General features: G+C 43.5%; 1 protein-coding gene across 1 annotated transcript in view; it reads right to left on the bottom strand.

The window, feature by feature from the left end:
• The window catches only part of LOC139108747 (protein Wnt-6), a 29,473-nt gene extending 8,544 nt beyond the window's left edge, over positions 1 to 20,929 (bottom strand). Inside the window, exons 1-2 of the mRNA XM_070667277.1 lie at positions 19,391 to 20,929; positions 7,526 to 7,746 (exon numbers count right to left, since the gene is read on the bottom strand). Coding sequence (XP_070523378.1) covers positions 7,526 to 7,746; positions 19,391 to 19,458 — 289 coding nt within the window. The 5' untranslated portion in view covers positions 19,459 to 20,929. The remainder of the gene's footprint in view (positions 1 to 7,525; positions 7,747 to 19,390) is intronic.
• Positions 20,930 to 21,184: the final 255 nt, after the last annotated feature.

The raw sequence follows: 21,184 nt of genomic DNA, 5'->3' as shown, positions 1-21,184 counted from the left end.
CTGTTTACGAATATAACGCGAAAAAGCGCGGGGGTGGCGGAAACATTCCCCGGAACCGTTTCGCCCCGTGTCGGGTAGAACTCGCTCAGAAATGCGCCCAAGTTTGACAAAAACCAATAAGATACGACGAGAGGAAGGCAATATAAAGACGACAACCGCGCTTGGCGAGAGTCCTCCTTCTTCGAGTTTACCCGCTCTGCTCTCTCGACGCCGTGGAATCGACGGAGCATTCAAATGTCAGCCCGACGAAGTCTAACGGAGTAACAGATCTGTCCCGGTCCCGCGGCGTATTTTTTTTTTTTTTTTTCGTCGGCTCCCTTCTGTCTTGCGACCCCCGCCTCCCACAGCTTCCCGAACCGATGGAAGTTAAACGTATGGTAGTCGTGATACAATAAACGTATAGGACACTAAACTGTTTGCTGTTGTCAATCCTTTGTAGGGAGGGACACCGGCCGGACGTTCTCGCCGCGCAGCGAGCCCATTGCTCTTTCGGGCGCAACTGTTCTTATAAAGAGCAATCGCAAAACATTCATTTACCTGTCCGTCAGAGTAGCAATTAACAAAATTAAAAGAAAAAGAAAAGAAAAAAAAAAAAAAATTATGCGACCGTAAGATTAAATAAATCCAGTCCGATATAAATATAAATTAGATTCGATTTCGAAGTAAAGCATCGTTAAAATTAATTCCAACCGATAGAGATATATAAATTACGCCGCAAAAAATGTGTTAATTGACGGAAGATACTTTTTATGCGTTGCGCCTCGTGTATTTCGTTCCATTTATAGTTTTCGTTTGCCGGGAATGCACGCGGTTCACGTACGGTTAACATCGGAGCTAATAGTGTTAATAAAATGACGCAGGCTTTCGTCCTCTTCGCCAAGAGAACGAGGGGGGGAGGGGGTGGGAGGGGAGAGGAAAGCGAAAAGAAGTCGACGCTCCCTATCGCTTTTTGTATTTATTTCCCTAGGTATATACCCGCGATACGATGCCCGTCGGGACCGGTCGCATGAGATATCTCTTTAGTTATGGATAATTTCCTTCCTACCGGTTTTCTACGATCGCTCGAGGCGAGAAAAATCAGGCTTTTCCTTCACCTTCGCACGACACGCTCCCATGATCGACGTTCATGGTTGCGCCATTGTTGGCTCTTGTCACGAGAGTGCCACTGCTACTGTGCTTTATGAATGATTCATGTAGGCCCCACTCGTTCCAGCATCCGGCCCGCTAATAATATTTCGTGTGTATCTTCGGCAATATTGTTCGAAAGCCGGAGGCAGAGTAACCCCCCACGGCGATATATTCCCGAGAAGTGGCACCGCGGGTGACGGTCCACTGTGGGCAAAAGTGCTCTCGACGGTTGTAGCTTGCAGTCACGTCGATTTCGCTTCACTGACCTTGCTCGGAGTGAAGGAGCAAGGTCAGTGCCCGGTACGTGACTGCGGGACTTGAAACGCACTTCCAAATTCTGGCCGTAACTGTTGCGAAATCATTTTGCACTTAAGAGAGACGGTATTAATAAAACGCGTAAAAAAAATTATTTGACACGTGCTATTTAAAAAACGTTTTGATATTTCAAATGTATGACTTTTTTTTTTTTTACCGGCAATGGCCAACAGGTGTCAATAATCGCGAACGAGCGAAGGATCAACAATCATCGGTACAAAACGAACTCGCCAAGTCCGAACGACGCGAAACACAAATACCTTTTAAAGGCAGTTTAGTAGGTGTTTGACACGTACGCGTTGCGTTATTTAATTTTCGTACTTGCTGCATGGGAAACGAGAGAGAGACGCGAAAGCGGGTAAGAGCCGGGAATCCTATACGGAGCGCATTAGTTAGCGCCGCATTCGCGAGGCGACGAAACACTTAGCGCCATGCCGCTAAATCCGTTTCAGTCCCTCTGATTATAGCTGCCTCGGGTTCGCGTTAATTTTAACGCGTAGTCTTAACCCATTTAAGGGACAAGTTAGGATCCGTAAAAAAACGCCGAGCAAAATATTCGCGCGCTGATTTCAATCAATCGGCGAAAAATATAATCAAACGTATACAATTTTTCTTTCTTTCTCTTTAAAAAAAATAAAATAAAATAATAAAAAATCGATTAATAAATAAATTTAATTCAATTAATAAAACGGTTACGTTAAAAAGAGTATCGTCTTCGTAAAACTTGGCATTGAATTCCTCCAATTTGATCTTTCACGCCCTCAGCGTTCCCTCGTGTTTCACACATTTCTGTGTTCTATAAGGAGTCATCCGAGGATCGTAAAATAAGATGAGCCGAAGATTTTACGAGCGATATTAGCGGGATCGCCGGCGCCCTCACTGCCGAATAATTAGTCCTCGATTTAGTAGAGATTCCACTAAACTCGCTGCCCCTCTATTTTATTAGGGATAACCCAAGCCAACCCTGTTGAAAACGATTCGAGAAACGTATCTGTCAGACCACCTTCGTCGAGAGGCCACGGTAACACTTTTTATTACGCGTAAAGCGCCTTTTTTATTTTCATCAAGTGTACTTGTATATCGAGAAATCCTGCACCTTACTTTTTAGTCTCCCGTTCTTCCAATAAATTATGGATATTTATTAATAATTTATAATACCAATCAAAAAAAGCTATATATAATTATACATTAAAGTTATACGCGTATTGTATATGTACTTATTTTTTAATTATCTTAATTATGACTGCCTATGTTCGTTTTATCAACTATTTTGTATAAAAAAACTGATATTTAAAATCTCCTTGCAACTGTATAAAAAAATTTACGTCCGACGTTAGCCCATTTCTTTTTTTTTTTTTTAAATATTAATATCATATAAATATTAAAAACGTGCAAAATCATATTCAAATATGACTTTATGACGACAGTTGTATCTCTCCTGAAAAGGAGTTTTAATTTGCAGAAACGTAAACGATTTTGCGACCGCTCTTATGAAAGAAAAGCATTAAAAACAGACGTAGGCACGAAATGGAGTTTATTAATGTTTCAAGGTGAGCATCCTCGTTAAAGAGTTGGAAAACCGCAAAGAAAAGAAACCATCCGCGAGATAATCTCAAGACAGCGAAGCGTAATCGATCGAAGTAGAACAAAGTCTCCATGAAAACGACGTGCCTGATGACGAATCGAAACGATGCGATTTATACTGACACCTCTATCTTTGAGACCTGAGATTTAATGTAATAACCACGAGAGAAAATTCTTTCGAGGCGCCCATAAAGTGGACCGTTGACTTCGAACTTCTTCTCAATGAAAGGATAAAATCATTACGTTGCGCCTCGGGCCGGCCCCTCCTTCACTCCTACCCGCTTGGACTCCGAAGACGCAAGAAGAAGAGAAAGAGAGGGCAATTTGTTGATTCAAAAAGGCGACCACTTAGATGACCGTTTTCTTCGTCACTCCGTGAATTCCGTGAAATCTCGGGATGAATGAAGAAAACCACTCTCTTAATTTGGGAACCCCATCGATTGGACGAATCGGAGGAGGGGGGGGGGAGCCGGGAATCTCTGCGGCGCGGGGCAGCACAATAAATTCCTGCCCTCCTCTGCTTCCCTTTTACCCCAGAGGTAGCTCTTTCTACGGGTTTTTGACGCCCGTGTTCGTCTTATCGCGACACGCGGCACCCCTCAATTAAGAGGTGCTGCTCGTCCACGAATGTTATACCAGGCACCGGAGGCCCCCGGGGTCCCCGGGACCACACAGCGGGAGCTACCTGCTGAGCCTAAGCTATCGGTCGGATCGCGCCCATAAAAATTAAAAGTCGCCAGATAAATAAACGTCAATCGGGAATTAAGATAGGCGCCGCCGGTAGCGTGGATACTCATGCGCTTTTTTCCCCTCCTCCCTGCCTACCCGTTAGGAATTTTTCCCCAGAGGACGCATCCGGGAGTGGACGATAGATAAGCGACATCGACCTCTGATGTATTGGTCGAATGTTCGGCTCGGAAAAACAAGAACCTGTAGGTATCTCTTTTCAGTCAGCGTATCGTTTCTAGACATTATCCAACGATACTTGACGTAATCGGATTTCATCTGTTTTAGAGCGAGTAAGAATTTTTAATTTCCGTCATATAGAAAAAAAAAAAAAAAAAGACTGTACATTTGTAAAGCAAAAATAAAAGAAATTTATTTAAATTTTTATTGTATTATTTCGTGTTTTAATTTTTTTTTTTTTTTTTACTGAAAAGAGAAAACGCATTCTTATTTTTACTTTCCTTATACACTTTTTTTTTTTTTTTTTTGTTCAAATGTTCCAAGAAAAAATAGATCAATAGCAGGATTCGGTAGCCAGACCCCACGTGTTCCTTAAAATCTTTCTAGTCGAGACGGGTGGCCTAGAAAGTCGTATATTTCTCCCGCCTAGATTTCTAACCGCGATCTGTCTTCAGCTTGTAGCAGATAATAGTTTCAACGTGTGTTCAATGAATATTATTTACGATGCCTTTGATAAATCTGTATTTTCAGTGAACAAGATTTAAAATTAATTAATAATAAAATGCACGTAATTGTGGGTGAGCTAATATTAACAATAATTTAATAATATTTATAAAAAAAACTTCCTGGTAACGGTGATTCGAGTAAAGTGCAGTGCAAAATACGGAAGTAGGAATACGTGGAGTAGACTACGAAACGGTCCAATAAAAACGGTGTAACGGTATAACATGGGACTTCTTAGGGCGAGCTGTCCGCGAACGGAGTCACAGATAAATGACGACGGCGAGAATTGTCACCCGGAACGACCGGTTAACACATTGCCACCCCTGTCATCGATCCGCACCATTCAATAATGGATTCTGTAGACGAGATTTATGTACCTGCTGTTCAACCTTTTCCCGACAGAGACCTACCATTTTTAGAGCGTAATTTTCGACTTCACTGAATGCTTCGCTACACAAAGCGATTTTTATTCGATGAACTGATTTGTCGCTACCTTAATTTCTTTTTTCCCCCCTTTATTTTTATGATAAATTTATTATCAATTATAAAGTATTTTCATCATTAAAGAAAAATTATTTTATAAATATATTTATCTGCTTCTAATATAAATAGCATTTTTTTTTGTATTATAAAAAATAGAACTAAATATTAAATAATTAGTTTTACGTAATATTCTGTATAACAATTTCTTTTTATATAATTTGTACTTTTATCCAACAGCAAGAGATGAAACTGAATATTTCGGGATGAGTTCAAGACTTACGAAACATTAAAAAATTAATGAAAGCATTAATTTAAGCACCAGCCGGGCGTGACGCTAATTCGCTTAATTAAACTATCGCTTTATTTATTCGAGCCGACAGGCTGTCTCGTTAATAATTTACTATCTCTCGCATCTCACGAGTGAATGCCGATCATCAGGCATCCTCGGCGGTGTCGTGCTTAATTCGATCATCGATCGCCGGGCACGGATTCCACACGCGTCCGCGTTTAGCGTTTTACCTGAGATAGCCCCCCGACGATCCCGCATTAAATGACGATCGATAGGATTGAACGGCGATCTCTAGATCGCGAGAGAACCGGCCAAGGAAAAAGGGGGGTAGAAAGCGAAAGACAAAATCGAAAAGACCGGCCCGTCGTGGCAGTGAGGCTTTAATTAAGGGAACATATTGCCACTAATATCCGACGGACAGTGTCAATCTGTCAGGCTACCATAAGACACCGATCTGATAGCGGGCTTTAGGAAACCAGCGCGCGGACTATTGGACACGCTGTCTTCGATTTGGTTGTCGTGGCCAATCATCCGAAATTTATCGGGCGGCCAACTTGCCAGGCAAAACCACGCGTTTCGTCTTTCATCGAATACCTACGTATCCAACAGCGGGGATTCGGATCCTACCCCGCGGAAAAAGAAGGCGGTCGCGTTTGATTATGCGAAGAGGAATCGATCGACCCGTCAACGATCGCGACAGAAAAGAAAAATTCGTTCGCACTTGTCACAACGATTTTTGCGGTCCGCGACACGATGAAACGCACTTATTGCGCTCGAGGTGAGGACGACGTTGTTCGACGGAAGTTTTATTTTATCTCGAGATAATACGAAAATCGATCGGGCTCGCTGCTGGCACGAAACAAGGAAGTCGTAAGGAATTAATTTCTTTCTTTTTTTTTTTTTTTAACGGATGATAATGACGCGAACGCGGAAATGGCATAAGCGGTTTATAATAACGTAATTCGTGGAACTTTTATTTCTCAATCATTCCGGCCGGTTATCCTTGTTGGCAATAGCGATCGCATTATCATTATTATCATATTACTACACGCTACTATTTACTGCGACACCTCGCAGGTTTGATTTCAAAGCCGTATACGTGTCGAAACAGTCCCAACATTAAAGAGAATAGTCATTATCTTTTTTATTTTATTTTTTTTTTTCTAGCCACCGAAGCACTGTTCCTAGGATCTCCCATTAAGGCTAATTTAAAAATAATTGCTACTTATTCCGTTCGTATTTCGAACTGAAAAAAAAGGCGCACGGTACAATACAGAAGAAAACACAGAAAAGAAAGCCGTGCCTCCTCCAAGTTGCGCAATAAAATAAAATTATATCATCGAATGTTATTAATAAAAGACGTTATGTTACGTAATAGCATAAATACCGACAAATTATTTTCTTCTTTCTTTTTTTTTATATATATAAGTATGTCTGTAAAAATTAATTTAACTTTAACTGCATTATTGTTGAACACATGTATTCCTAATCGATTAAACGCTACGTAAACCTAATTAAAAAAATAGTTATTTAGATGCAAATAAGTATAAAACAATATAAATTGAAATAACACTTAATAATGTGATATCACGTTTCGTTAAATAATAGTCGATTATCCTAAATGAAAACATGAAAATGCCGAGGCCATTGTTGTGCATTGTGTTTTACGATCGTTAATAGACTCGTATCGGTATAGAGTGGTCAACGTCATGCTCCGCTCGCAGAGGGGCCTCTTAAAGGCCCCGCACGTAGAAAGGTCCTTAAAGGTCCTAAAGGGGTAGCCCATTCTGGAGGTGTGCTGATCGGGCACCGGCATTTAATCGTAACGAATTGCCCTCAGGCCCTGTAGGGGAGTGTGTAATCGACATCCGGTTCGCCTAATGTCGAACGAGTAGCGCCCTGTAATCTGCCGCTAGCGTGTGCATTGTCGTGCGCGCGGCCTCTCCCCCCCCCTCTCTCCCACTTCCCTCCTCCCCCTCAGGGCTCCTGAAAAGGGCACCGTAGGGCCGGGGGATCCCTTTTTCGACAAGAGGGCGAGGCCTGGGCCCGGAATAACGTCTGCCCGACCTTGCGCCCGTGACTCGCGAATAATGCGACCGGATTCACGAATTTACGGGATCGAGTGTCCGACATGCGCAAAAGACCGCGGCGAATTAAACACGCCCGGATCCTCAGGGTTCACTTATAAATGTAAAGAAATCGATTGTCCCGACGATTTATATCCGTTGGTATTGTTCAACCCCGAAATTCCCCTTTCCCGACTACTTTCGAAAAAAACTATTCGCCGTCAACTTGCGCCGTCCTCGGCAAACTTACCACGCAGCAGAATTTTCTTGAGAGATCTCCGGACGGTCGTGCAGTTCCACCGTCGATTTCGAAATTGATATTGACATTCCCTAGTACCCGCTTGAACGCCTTTCGCGATTTCTTTTAGCAGAGACGGCTCCTTACGACAAATGTCAGCCAGCTTCCCTCTCAGCCGTCTTGTTTTTTTACAAACAAGCATCGGGTCCATCACCAGCTGGCTTCCTACAGTCCTAAATCCGATAATTAAAATACGTAATTAAATGTATCACCGTACATATCAAATACAGTATAACTCTGGGACTATTTCTTAACGATAACCCTAAAGAAATTTTAATATAAATTTGAGTTCAGCTATAACTTGTAAGCTTGTGGCATTTAATTAACTTATTTTGCACTCAATACCTTAAAGGCAACGATACAGTCACGCGAACCATGACGAGCTCGGAGCAACGTTGTCTCCTCGGGACGCGACACGCGTCTGAGAGGAAGAGAAACGCACGGAATAATTTACGGAAGCTACAAATCCCGCGGCCAAGTTGCCAGTTATTTAGCTTCGCCATATCTTTCCGCGCGTGATGTAGAAAAAAAAATGTACGGTTTCGCGCGAACGTAAGATTAAGCGGAAGCTTTCCTTTCTCGTGACACTTATCCGTTCCTTCTAGGGCCCCGTAGACTCACGACGGCACCGCAACCGCGAGCCCGCGCCTCGACGCAGCTCCCCGGATCCTCACGATTAATCGCTCGTGTTTGGATTAGAATTTATTTCTCCCCCGAGCACACCGTCGCGTCCCATAAATCAGCCGGAACTTCGCTATTTGCGCGCGAATTCGGATTTACTCCATTAGCATCGCCTGGACACGAGATATTTCTCACTCTCAACGGATTCTTTAATGTTACTTTATCGTTAATAATTTTTCGCCACTCGAATAATTCGATCGCGTTCTAATGTGACAAAATATGATAACGAATTATATAACAAACCGACAAATTAAAGCGAGAAGAACGCGCGAAAATTTCTATATTATTACGTTTTGTTTGACGGGGCTGCTAAAGTGGCGGCGATGTTAGCCTGATACAGGTAATTTACTAACGACGAGTAAATTATAGTAATTGTATTGACGCCGTGCAATTGCGGTCGACATAATGTGAAATTATTATGCCAATGGAAGTTACTGTTTTCGCGGGCTCCTCTCTTATCTTTCTCCTCGCGTATTCCAAATACTGAAATATCTTTAACTGATTTTCAATCAGTAACGACACGAGCGACGATCAAATCTGAACACGCTAACGCTTCTACAATAATTCAAGTTCCGGCGCATTAAATTGGTGAGGACGTAGTCGACTCAAATAAAAAGGAAAAATATAGAGAAGGAAGAAATAAATGTCAGAGAGTAAAAGAAGACGCTGTAGAAACGAAAAAGACGAACGGGTACGCTGAGAGGGTGTAAAGAGGAAAGAGAGAGAAAGAGCGGGGAAGGAACAGCCCTGATGATTGCGCTAAAAAAAAAAAAAAAAAGTGAGAAAGGATAAAGCAAAATGGATTCTGAGTGAACTACGAACGGTGGGAACTACGAAGTCGGGGAGAACTTGCAGGCAGAAGGGTACCAGAAAGACGAAAAGGAGGAGGACAAGGAGGAAGAAGCGCAGAGGACGGGCACGAAGGCGGAAAGATAAAAAGAGAAACAGTAGGGGCGCGCAGGGTTAGAGAGGAAAGAGAAAGAAATGGAGAAGAAGAAGAAGAAAGAGGACAGTCCGGACGACCTTCGTTACGAAACGTTAATTAAGATCATTAGTTCTGCGTCGGTAGGATGCCGGGGCGCGTACACGACGGCCTCTCGGGAATGCAACGACCTTAATGGCAATAATTCCGTTAAGGACGGTTGCTCGCGCGCCCGTTCCTAATGTGCCTCCTCGCCCGTCTTTTCTCCCTTTCTCATCCCCCCGGTCCCACCTTGCCCTACCCCGCGCCAGCTTTTCGTTCTGCACGAACGGGAATAAGAAGCCAGAAGTACGACATGGAGAGTCGTGCACGAGAGTGACATCGTCATTTGGGCGAAGAGGATTCCACCTCGAATGGCGACTATAACCGGGAACGACGACTACAAGAACGGAGATGATACGCGGGATGATACGCGGGACGAGACTTCACGTGAAATCGAGGATCGAAAGATCGAAGAATGATTTTGCGCGTGAGCGAAACGAAGATAGAAAGTGGCATTGACAAAGTAGAAGGGAAAAAAAACAGAGAAAAAGAGAGAGAGAGAGAGAGAGAAAGGAGAGCAGCATCGCTCTCGTTGGAGCAAAATATGGCACATGTAACGTCTCGCGGGACGATCAGGACCACTGACAGAGTACAAGCTGCAGGAACTTCGATTCGTCGATATTCCTGTTAAGGCCTTTGGTCTCGATAGAGTCTGACGGACGACAAGCGCCGAAGCTTCTTCAATCTGTTCCGAGGGTTCTCGAAAGGGGAACGGTACCCCGTCTTTTCTCCCGTAACGAAAAACGTTCATATAAAACATATTGCGGTTATTGTCTGAAACGGGATATTCTCAAGATTCTATTCATCAAAGTATTACTCCTAACATATGTTCTACATTTTTGTTAATGTCCTACATTTTTCGTCCATTATTATTCCTAATTTTTTATTATATTATTATATCATATTAATATTACCATTATACTTTTCATTATATTTCACGTAATTTTTTTTATTCAATTTTTTTTTTTTTTTAATCGATTAAAAGAGGCGAATTTCTAAAGCCTAATCTTACGCATGTTTCTCAGTTCTCTTAGATCACGACCAGCTGTCAGAAGCTGCGAAATCTTCCTGGAATTAACGCGTGTACTATTTCTTGACTCGGCATCAATCTGCGCGAGAATGCAACTAAACCTAGGCATAAGATAATAGACGAGCGACATAGATATAGCGATTCTGAGAAGCTGCAATACGCGAGAAGTTAAACATTGTATTAAGTGCGGTCTATTGTGGTGGCGTAAAAGTCTTATAACGTATGAATTTTACGAGGGAATGAAAATGTTTGGATATGTCCAGTGGCAGAATGGTAAATATTTGTACGCAGATTTATACGCGGTTTATTAAAATAAATTTGCAAATTTTTTAATTGCTGTTTCGCGCTAATTAAAAAAAAAAATAAAAAAAAATGCGCGTACTTCTATTATGTAATATATCTAAAATAATTAATTTTATCAAAAACATATGTAATTGATGAATTTAATCGTAATGTGGCAAGAGTTGATATAACATTCGGTGCATTTTGCTAATTCATCGCGATGACGCCTCAGTCTATTTTCATTTCGCATGGTAATTCACATCGATAGTTTCCGTCAGAAAAGCGTCGCGCGCGAGTAGAGGAAAGCCGGAGGTTTACCCGACCTTTTGACTTCAAAGACCCATTTCCTAGTGGCCACGCGCATCTCACCCCGTTACTCAAATAAACGGCGAGACCACAAGCGCGTCGATACTAAAAGACCAATCCTCGAGGCGGATAATAAAGTTACAACGTTACTGCAAACACGTCGCGTTTGACGAGCGCCGCGAATGTTTTGCACCCGCGCCTATTAATACCCGCTAGAGGCGAGTTAATGGAAATCGGAGTGGTCAGACGTTATGTTGCCATTCGTCTTCCACCCGCTGATTGCGATTTCGTAACTTTCCACGAACTAACAAAAGTAAAGTTAAAACAGCAAAAGAAAAGAAAAAAAAAAGAAAGAAAAAAAACAACTATTATACAAGTTATCGTTTCCTAAATTAACAAAACTCAACATGCCGAATTTATCTGCGTAACGAACTTTAACAGTCCCGTGTCACTCGCTTGTATTCCATTTCTTGCGGTATCAACTTTCGCAAAAAGGCATCCCGTGGATCCGCGCTACTAGACGAAAAAACGAGGGAAGACTCGGTTTAATCGACGACAATCGAGCCAGCGGAACACTCGAAGGGGGTTAAAGGGGGAGAAAGGGGGACGAAGAAGAGAATCCCGGCTAGAATCGAGGAGATCGGCCCCACCTCGTGTACGCGGAGGCAAGAAAAGAACTCGAGGATGGACACGTCGTCGCGAACGAAAAGCGTGGAGAGGCCGGTTAGGGCGGCCGACTTATTTATTGCCTCATTAGACGCCCTCACTTTGCTCGAAGGCAGCTCCACGCTGTCTGCTCAGATAGACAGTGACGAGAGGAGCAGCGTTGCTGGCTTCTTTCGGCCGGCCGGTTTGCAGAACCGAGCGACCAGCGGAAGGATACGGGGGGAGAGGGAATATAAGGGGTACGCGAGAGAAGGAGAAAACGTCTCATCGAGTGTAAGAAGAAAAGAAATCGCGTCAACGAGAGAGAGTCCGCGAAAAGAAGAGAGAAAAGAGAGAGAGAGAGAAGAAAACGAGTTGATAGGCCCACCAGCAGATTCCTCGAATACTCTCCGAACAGTTCAAACGAAAGGAAAAGACACGAAACAGGAAGAAATTGTAAAGAGAAAAACATTAAAATTATTGTGACCAAGAACATTATCATTGCGTAGTACTGACGCGCAGACGATGTGAAGTAGATGGCATGCATTCAATCATGCGAATGAAAAAGATTACGACGAAACGAAGCCACTCTATCACTTACGTATCGTTGTCTCGATTTTTCATAATTTTGCCGATAAAAAAAAAAATCCCTGACGAAAATGGAATTTGAAACAGCAGAACGACAAGTTTTTAAGTTTAATTTTCCGCCTTTGCAAAATAAATATAATTAGGATTTACCGCTAGAGTAATCTGTCACGAAAGCTACGATTAGATCTGCAGCGTGATCAAGCTTACAATAAGTACAAACGAAGAGAGGACAAAAAGAAAAGTGGATTTAGGACCATATGGTAGTACAGGATTGTGAATTCAGCAAGGATTCATGGGTAGAAAAAGGACCAAGTTGATTTAACCCGAGAATGTCCCAAACAAATTGATGGCAAGGGTCACCGGGACCAGCTTACTTCGATAATTTTTTTTTTTTTTTCCTTTTTTTTTTCTCGGTGAATCTCGAAGAATTTGTGCTCTGCTTAAGCTTGGATGCCGGCTCGAACGCTCTCAGAAAAAGAGAGAAAAAGACACGCGATCTCACCAACATATTGTACGAATTTTTAATCAACTTCTTCAGATTCGGAATTCGTGAGCGAGCTCGCGCCCACCGTAACAAATTATGCGTGGTATGCATTCACCTTAATAAAACCGATATTGGGATCTGATCGATAAAGTTCGAGCAATCTGTGATAATGACAGGATCTTTAAATTCCGTACATAACTGATATGCGGTTTTGCACGCGCCAATAAAACAATTTTGAATTCTTCATCTGGCATGTTCAAACACGCAGATATTTTTCCTTTTTATTAATTTCTTTTTTATGTTCCCCGTTTTGATTCCTCTCACCCTTTTCAAGTCTGACATTCTATATCAAAATCAATCGCGGTCTATCCATGACGAAACGGTAAATCTTACGAGTTAAGTCTCAAAAATAATTACAGAGTTATACTTGAATTATTAATCAATTATTAAATAATTATAAACGTAGCGTCGAACAAGTATAACGTGTCGCTGTTTATTAAAATTAATTAATAAACTTAGTAGAAATAATAATTTTTATCTAGTTATGTATTTGTAGAAATAATATATTAAATAAGCGAGAGACTAAGAATAAAAAAGAAAAAAAAAGTGGTATAAATGAAAGAAGAATGACCGAGGGTTCAAATTGAAAAAGGGCCACGTACTCATTCACGCCTGGCATAAAGTCGCATTAACACCGTACCATTGGCGCAGCGAAGCCATGACCAATCTGGTACTCTATAAGGGGAACGTCCGGTAAATCATTTATAGGCACGGTAGTACACGAGTGACGGTAACGGAGCAGGACCAAGCAAAGCTCGGAGAGACCAAGGCGAGAAACAAAGAAGAAAAAAAAGAGGGAGAGGGGAAGAATGTCGATAAAAGACGAAGAGAAATAAGGAAGAGAAGGAAAAAAAAAAGAAAAAAGTAGAAATAAACGAAAAAGCGATAGCGCGAGAGGAGGAGAGAAAATTATTACGAGCATTGTGCGTGGCCCGCACGTGGTGCGTGTTGTTGCGTCACGCCATGCTGCATTTCGCGCAAAGAGAGGAGCCAGTGTGCGAGCACGAGAGCTCGAGAGCAAGGGGCCTCATTTCCTAACCGCGGACACCCGTCGTTAACCACCCCGTTTCTAATGCCCGTATCATTGCCGGCTCTTTGCCGTTATTATGCCCGCTGTATTTTGACCCGGCAATGGTTGACATGCTCCGCGTCGTGACAAATCGAGCATTTCTTTAACGTACCGCTTGCAAAAAAAAAAAAAAAAAAAAAAAAGAGAAGATAAGCAAATCTGACATTATACAAACCGAACTGTTCTAGAACAGGTGGGTTTAATAAAAATTTGTTCTCGGAACAAGTGCCTTATTTTTTATAAGTTCTCTAACACATGTGTAAAAAAAATTCGTGATAATTATTTAAATCGTTTTTAATTATGCTAATGTTAAATAATATCTGTCGTAAGAAAGTATGAGTGGATCGTTGTACTGACGTTAAACGAGTGCGAATGCAATTTTGATCGGCTCGTGTTAACATTATAATAATCTTTTCATATCAAAATTACACTTTATGAGAGCATATTTGTGAGTTATTAAAGTTTGACGAGAAGGAGATTAAATGAGAAAAAAAGAACAAAAAAGAAAAAAGATGCGCGAATTTGATTCCCGCTGCGTTTCCTTCGCCAGAAATGTAATATTCAGCGTCGACAAAACTATAATTAGGGTACCAGATTCTCACTATTATCACCCGCGAACGTTTTACGATTCACCTTACCGCGACGAATTTATGGCGAGTGTCACCATAAACCGACGGAAACGGTCGTAATTATAGGATAACCGACAAGCGGTTTTGCTGATTACAACCACCGTTAAATGACTGCTCGGGCACTCCTGGAGCAAATCTTTTGTACAAAGACGCGCGCGCCGTTAATTTTTCCCTCGCGTTTAATACTAAGTAACATCGACTCTCGGCCGCTAAATAAGATAATTAACCGAGATCAATTTGATTATGTTAAATAAATTGTATTTATTTTACGTAATAAAGCCCAGCCGTAATAAAGTAACGCTGCACGCTGAAATGTAACGTTCGCCGGAATGTCGTTCCACATGCGCGCATGCATTAATTTGGCATGCGTGGCGCATGTGAATACGTGGCGTTATGCACCTATCGTATTTCCATCTCGCGAATAGCGGAACGCGAACTGCGGCTCGCTCGCGAATGATCGAGGGTATTCGTGACTGGAAAAAAAAAATATATATTTGCCCGGCACTATATTTAATCCCGCTGAATCTCGCCGGCCGCAACGGCGAAACCGCATATCCACCTAACCGTACGTGGAACGATGGAAAGGGGATGAATTATGCGCGCGGTATAAGATGGAAAAGGGATGAATTATGTGTTTACGTTGGCGCCGCGTAACGGAGACCCCTCTTTGAAGACAAGTATCAAAAACTTCGCCACGCGGGAAATAAAAGAAAGATCTACAATATTGGCTCGCTCGCGCGTTAATCACGTTGCACGTTAATAGATTTATAATATATTTTTATTCTAAATTTTGTGGTAATTGCAAAAAAATTTATGTAAAAGTGAATATTACATCCGAGCTGTTTACTCCGCGGGGAGGAGAGCTCGCGCGTTTAAATGCACAGTTACGAATACATTAAGCGAAAGAATATCGTCAATTTACGATATCTTAGATCTCACTCCTGGCATGTTTCGAGAATAAAATTCGTACCTATGATTAAGACCGTTTTAGCGCCAACGTCACTGCTCGCGTATCGACACGATCAGCCACGTATATCGTGTAATTATAGTAATCAAGAATTATTACGCGCTATCCGGACTAATAATACTCATATTAAAAGCGTGTCGTAAAGTACGCCTTTCCACGCAAAACGCACCGTGAATTATCACAGACCGCGCATAAGAATACGTAATCAAATTTATTTTAATATAATCTAATTTAACAACCTCGACGCCATTAATATTAATCTACAATAAATCAATTCCAAGCGATATTACCTACCACATTTATTATAAAAAAAAAAATTAATTAATTATTAATAATCATGCGCGTATCAGCTATCATCATTAACTAACGCCGATCGTTTCCCGCTGTTTGTAATTGGTAACATAGAACCTCGTTTACCGCACTGCATACGGATAATCAAATCTAGATTATATTTTTAATAAACAAATCCTCCTCGCGGTTTCTCGCCGATCGCGAATGCCGCAGCTCGTAAGTTCGCGGAGGACCGACGCGCGATCTAAGCGCATGCGTGTTCACGCACGCGGCGAGCGTGCGGTATTATGATTATGAATATACAGCAGGTGAGAGAGAACGAGAGAATGGTCCAGGTGAGAGCGTGGGGGAGCGGATCGGGTTGTCCAACCAGCAGGATGGTAGCCGCGGACTGCCCACCGAGGCCTATTGGCCGGGTTCGCGAGCTCGCTATCGTATTATCGCCGAGGCGCGCTATAACGATACATCGGCGTCCGGCCGGATCTATTGCGCGCGTACCTGGACCTGTCTGCGTGCCACGCACCTGCGATCGATCGATCGCGTCGACTATCCGCCGCTCGATCGCGTCGCTCGCGGAGGCGAAGCAGCGCCGTGAAAGCGCGTGCGGCGGCCGTGCGGGTGCTTATTAATGCGAAACGCGTAACGCCCACCTCGTATGAAAATCGAAATGGTCCGTGGCATAATTGGTAATCACGGTGATCCTCCACGGGTGATTTCACGGAAAGCCCGTAAAAAATTTCACGCAACCGGCCGCGGAGATCGCGGGGCGCGCCGGAGAGGGAAAAAAAAATCGCGAGAACTGTAGCAACAAATCGCGCGCGACCGTCGACCGTAGAAAGGCGACGTGTACCCTGAAAATACTTATAAATTTGTTTTAACAATTGGTTAAGTTACGCGATCGAAGAGTACGTATGCTGGCTTATTCTTGGCCGGAGAACAATAAACGTTATCGTACCTTGGTCTTTCATTAAAGTTTCATCTGAAGTCAGCAGCTCGCGCTGTAAGACTACAGAAGATAAGAATACTATCTGATAGGCTCACGACGGAGCAGATTGTTCTTCTACAGCGTACCGATAAAAAAAAAAAGAAAAAAAAAACGACAGTATTATCGCGTTCAACGTGTAGCGTTTCGAAGAAATGCACGAGCCGGCCAGGACATACGATTGCCGCGTAGGAACGTGGAACGACGAACTTCGTGTATATCCCGGGAGGGAAGAAACGCAGGCAGCGTGGACTGCCGGAGGAACGACGGGGGGACCAAGCGGGCGAAGGGGGGGGTTCCTGCCGACTTACAAATTATACGCGCTCAACGAGATTTACGGGTGACGCTTTGAGCGAGACCATTGTCCATCCTCGCTCACTTCTTTACCTCTTTACTCCTCCACTCGATCGTCTTTGTCCCTTCGTGAATTGCCCATCCTCTTTCGGCTCCTCCGCGAGTCCCTTCGTTCCCAGAGGACCGCGCGAGAAGGACGGAGGGACGCGGCGGCGCGCGAGCAGAAGGGAACGAGAGGAAGATAGAGCAGTATTCGTCGCGAAAAAACCGAGGAATGCCGATCGACGAAAGGGAATCCGGTTCCAATCGGATAATCGGAGCCCCGGGTCCTCGCGAAGCCCTAGGAAGACTCGCGGGAAGGACGTAATGCGCGACTCGATGACGAACGATCGTACGATTGACTGATTTATGATGTTCGCAATATTTTCGGAGCAAGGCCGGCATTCCGCAGGAATGAGATGATCGCCGTGATGACATTTTGCCGATTCGGTGGAAATATTTATAGATCTTAACTTTATAAAAAAAAATTTAAGGCTTTTATTTCTAGATGATCTCGCAATTAAGAAGCTGCCTGTAAAAATTACTCTAATAGATTTGTGAGGCATGTATCGGCCGAATTTTGTAGCCGCGGTATGCGCCGCGACGACTACTGAAGCGAATAAAACGGTGCGACACGTGTCTTCATGCGCGATAGTGGTCGGAGATTAACTCGCATATGATGAACGAAGCACCGCAGAAAGAGCGGAGAGTTTCCAGCCAGGCCGTTAAGTACCTGTTATCGAAACACAAACCGTCATCTTCCTAATATATTTATCAAACACGCCGTGAACGACGGCTGCGACAGGTAAACGAGCCAGAAAGCAACAAGGTGCGGACTCGCAGCATCGTCAGGATGCAGAAATCCGTCTTAAATCGGAAACAAATATTTAACCAGTCTCAAGAGGAACGCCAGCCTCATTCTCGAAAGCAATTTTTTTTTAACACTGCTAAGCTCGCGCCATCATAAATAAAGTGCTCAAGAAAAAAAAGAAAAAAAAAAGAAAGAGAAAACTTTCATTCAGAAATTGCCCGAAGAATATCTAATTAATAATCGATACAATTAGTCATTTAATAACCGCTTTAAATTGAAAAATAATTAATTTCTAACTTTTAATGTAATAAAATCGAATTACTTTCACCATGTTAATATAATATATACAAAATTCACGCTAGATACGGCATAGCCCGCCTCCGGATGCTGCAATCCCCGAGTGGCACGGGCATGATAACGTTCTATCACCGTGCAAACATTTACGTAACAAAGTGAGGTACACAAAGTGTCAAGCTACTAAGTAATTTATTATTACTCGTCGAGATAATTGGGATTTAACGGTAGCTACTGAAAGTGTCACGCGACTCCGCGGTAATTGCTACGTTTGATATTCCAAGATTTCATTCGACATAATCGTTTCGCTATTAAAAAAAAAAAAAAGAAAAGCTAAAACGAAATAATTTCATGAACAAGCGAAATAAATTCACCTGCGATCGCGAGCCAGAAATAAAGACATATTTGACAAAGTTGCGCTTGCACCGTCAATAATGAGCGCCTTACGCAGTACAAAATAAAGCCATAAATCTCGAGACGGAGCTTGCTTATAAGAGCATGGATAACTACCAAAGGAGGATTTATAGCGCCATTACTCATCTTACGTGCGCGTAACGCGCGACGTAATTGATAACCCAGATGACGCACCTCGAAACTGGAGCACTCGTTAAGTTCTTTACGTTCACCTAGTATTGGCGTTAAAATGCAACCGAAGCGACGATCTCGTATCGACGTGAGTGTAATATCAGTGCCAGTACTTGATGAAATTAAAGTAAGAACGAAGTAATCACCGGACATACTAAGATTTTTTTTTTTAAACTTTGTAATAATCATTAAAACGCGAAAATTTAATTACGTTTAAGAAATTATATTAATGATATTATTACGGGAACTTTTTATTTCATATTTATTTCATATTTTTATTTTTTCTAGCTGTACGCAAAGCGGATGTAAAATAAGCTACGGCGCTATACGTACGACTAGTGCTTTTTAACCCACGATTTTTATGACCGTCACGTATAATGACGCCAAGGTTGATCTCTCTTTATCTCATTTTTCGGGAGACTGACGGAGGAAGTAAAAACGCGTTGTTATTCCTATCGCGGAGACAACCGTTGCTGCCAGTTAAGATAATCGCGTTAAAATAATCAGAAAAATAATAAAGCGAGAAGTATTTCATTACGTTCCAGATTAATAAATCTGAAAGGGGGGGAAAAAAATCTCACAAAAATCTATTCGAAAAAAATTGTGCATATACGCATACGCGGAAAATAAAAATCGAATTACATTTATAACGCAAACTTTATGCATTGAGTGCAACTTATTTGTTAATTGAACCAAAATAATGCAAAGAGAAAAAAAAATGAGGGGAATAGGACAGAAAGGAAATGTGTCACTCACCAGAAAGAGCCGGTGATGGGGGTAACGAGAAGGAGGCAGATCGCCACGAGAACGGGGCGCATCTCCATCCCCTCCGCACCTAATAACACCCTCGAACCGACCACCGATCACGTTTCCTTTGTCCCGGGGTCTGCGCACTCAGAGATAGCGAGATCGCGATATTCCCGAGCTCATCGGTATCCGGCTGCGAAGACGAGTCGAGCGCGAACCGCCGCGAATTCACCAGTACCGCGGTTCTTCGGTTTCGAATGCACCTCGTGGCCGAATATTGGCACGCAAACTGACGCACTGCCCCTCTACCGCGCGACTCCCTTATCGTGTGGTCCCAGCCTCGACATCACCGTGTAAATCATCGCCCGCAAAATGCCGCCTGGTTCCTCTTGAGGCCACCGTTGATTCGACGTTCCCGCACCGCGGCGTAACAAATTTTCTCAGAAGTGAAACAGAGGCGCCGGAGAACAATGGTCATCGCTCGCAGGGAGATTTACTCGCGAGGATCCTCTCGTCGTGACGTCTACCGAAGAATTATTTTTAACGTTGCGTCATGCGGCACAGTTCGCGAGGTGAAAATGCCGATAGTACGCAGCCATGGCGATCGCGGTGAACACTCGATCCTCATGATCGTATTCGGGATAAAAATGCTGGACGATCGGGATAATACTCTTCCGTCGAAAGATACACGTCTTCGAGTTTGCGAAAAAAGGGCTCGCGATACGAGAAAGACCCGGAAGAGGTGCACTGACTTCCGGTCCCGTGGACCACTCGCCTCCTCTTTTCTCCCCTCCACAACCACCCCCTTGTCCTTCTCCCGCATGCGCTGGCTCCCTCTTCTTCCTTCTTTTATGTCTGTCAAAGTATCCGACGTTTCTCCTCCGCCTTCTCTTTTTACTTCAAGCCTTGTGGTTTTCTCTTCTTCTGTTCCAAAAGTACCAACTGCGTAAAGTACGGACGAGGCGTTGAAAAGTTCTCTTTTCTCGCTACGTGGGCAAAAACGCGTCGCGTTCCTGCCAGAACTACGTCACCACGATCTTTGAGTGTTGCCTTACCCCCACCAGTTCTGGGGAGTAAAGAAGAACCGTCCCCACCAATATACGGCCGTTTTCTTCTTCTTCTTCTTCTTCTTCTTCTTCCTCTTCTTCACCGGCACCAGCACCACCACAACAACCATCACCATCGCCGCCGCGGCAAGACCATCGCCACCGACGCCCACGACGCCCTCGACGTCGCGAGAAACGCGATCCTCGGAAAAGAGGTCATCCCCTTCCGACGAAGACGCTGAAGATCCTTCGGGCAAGTCGACGTGTCGTGGAAAGCGCGGCCCACGCGAAAAATTTTCGTACGACGCGCGTAAAATTTTAGACGTGAACGAGGGGGGAAGTGGACGGAAGGACGGAAATAACGGTGGGGGGGCAGGTGGATGGAAAGCCCGTGAGAAAGTGGCGTAAGTGGAAAAATTGAGATGGTAGGGGAGACAGCGAGGTGCAGCCGTCTGCGATCGCCGGCGAGGCTCCTGGCCGGAGCGAACCGTACGAGACTGTTGCGGACTAGGCAGGTGAGCGCCGCTCGGCGGCAACGAAACGCAACCGAACCCCTCTTTTCCTCTTTTAACTCGCCTACGGAACCCGTCGACACGAGGAGGCCCGCTCGTCGAATCCTCTCTGCTCGCGCCGCGCTGCCTAGGATCCCACGGAGGGAGGCGCGACCACGTCTCGGGACTCGAACGCGCGATGTCAAGGTGATAGACGCGATGCTGGCCGATGAATAATAGCGGTCAGAAATCATTAACAGGTCGCA

The sequence above is a fragment of the Cardiocondyla obscurior genome, linkage group LG16 (genome assembly GCF_019399895.1).
Source record: "Cardiocondyla obscurior isolate alpha-2009 linkage group LG16, Cobs3.1, whole genome shotgun sequence".
Lineage (NCBI taxonomy): Eukaryota > Metazoa > Arthropoda > Insecta > Hymenoptera > Formicidae > Cardiocondyla > Cardiocondyla obscurior.
The sequence above is the reverse complement of the archived record's forward strand: the minus strand, read 5'-3'. Positions and strand labels throughout refer to the sequence as shown.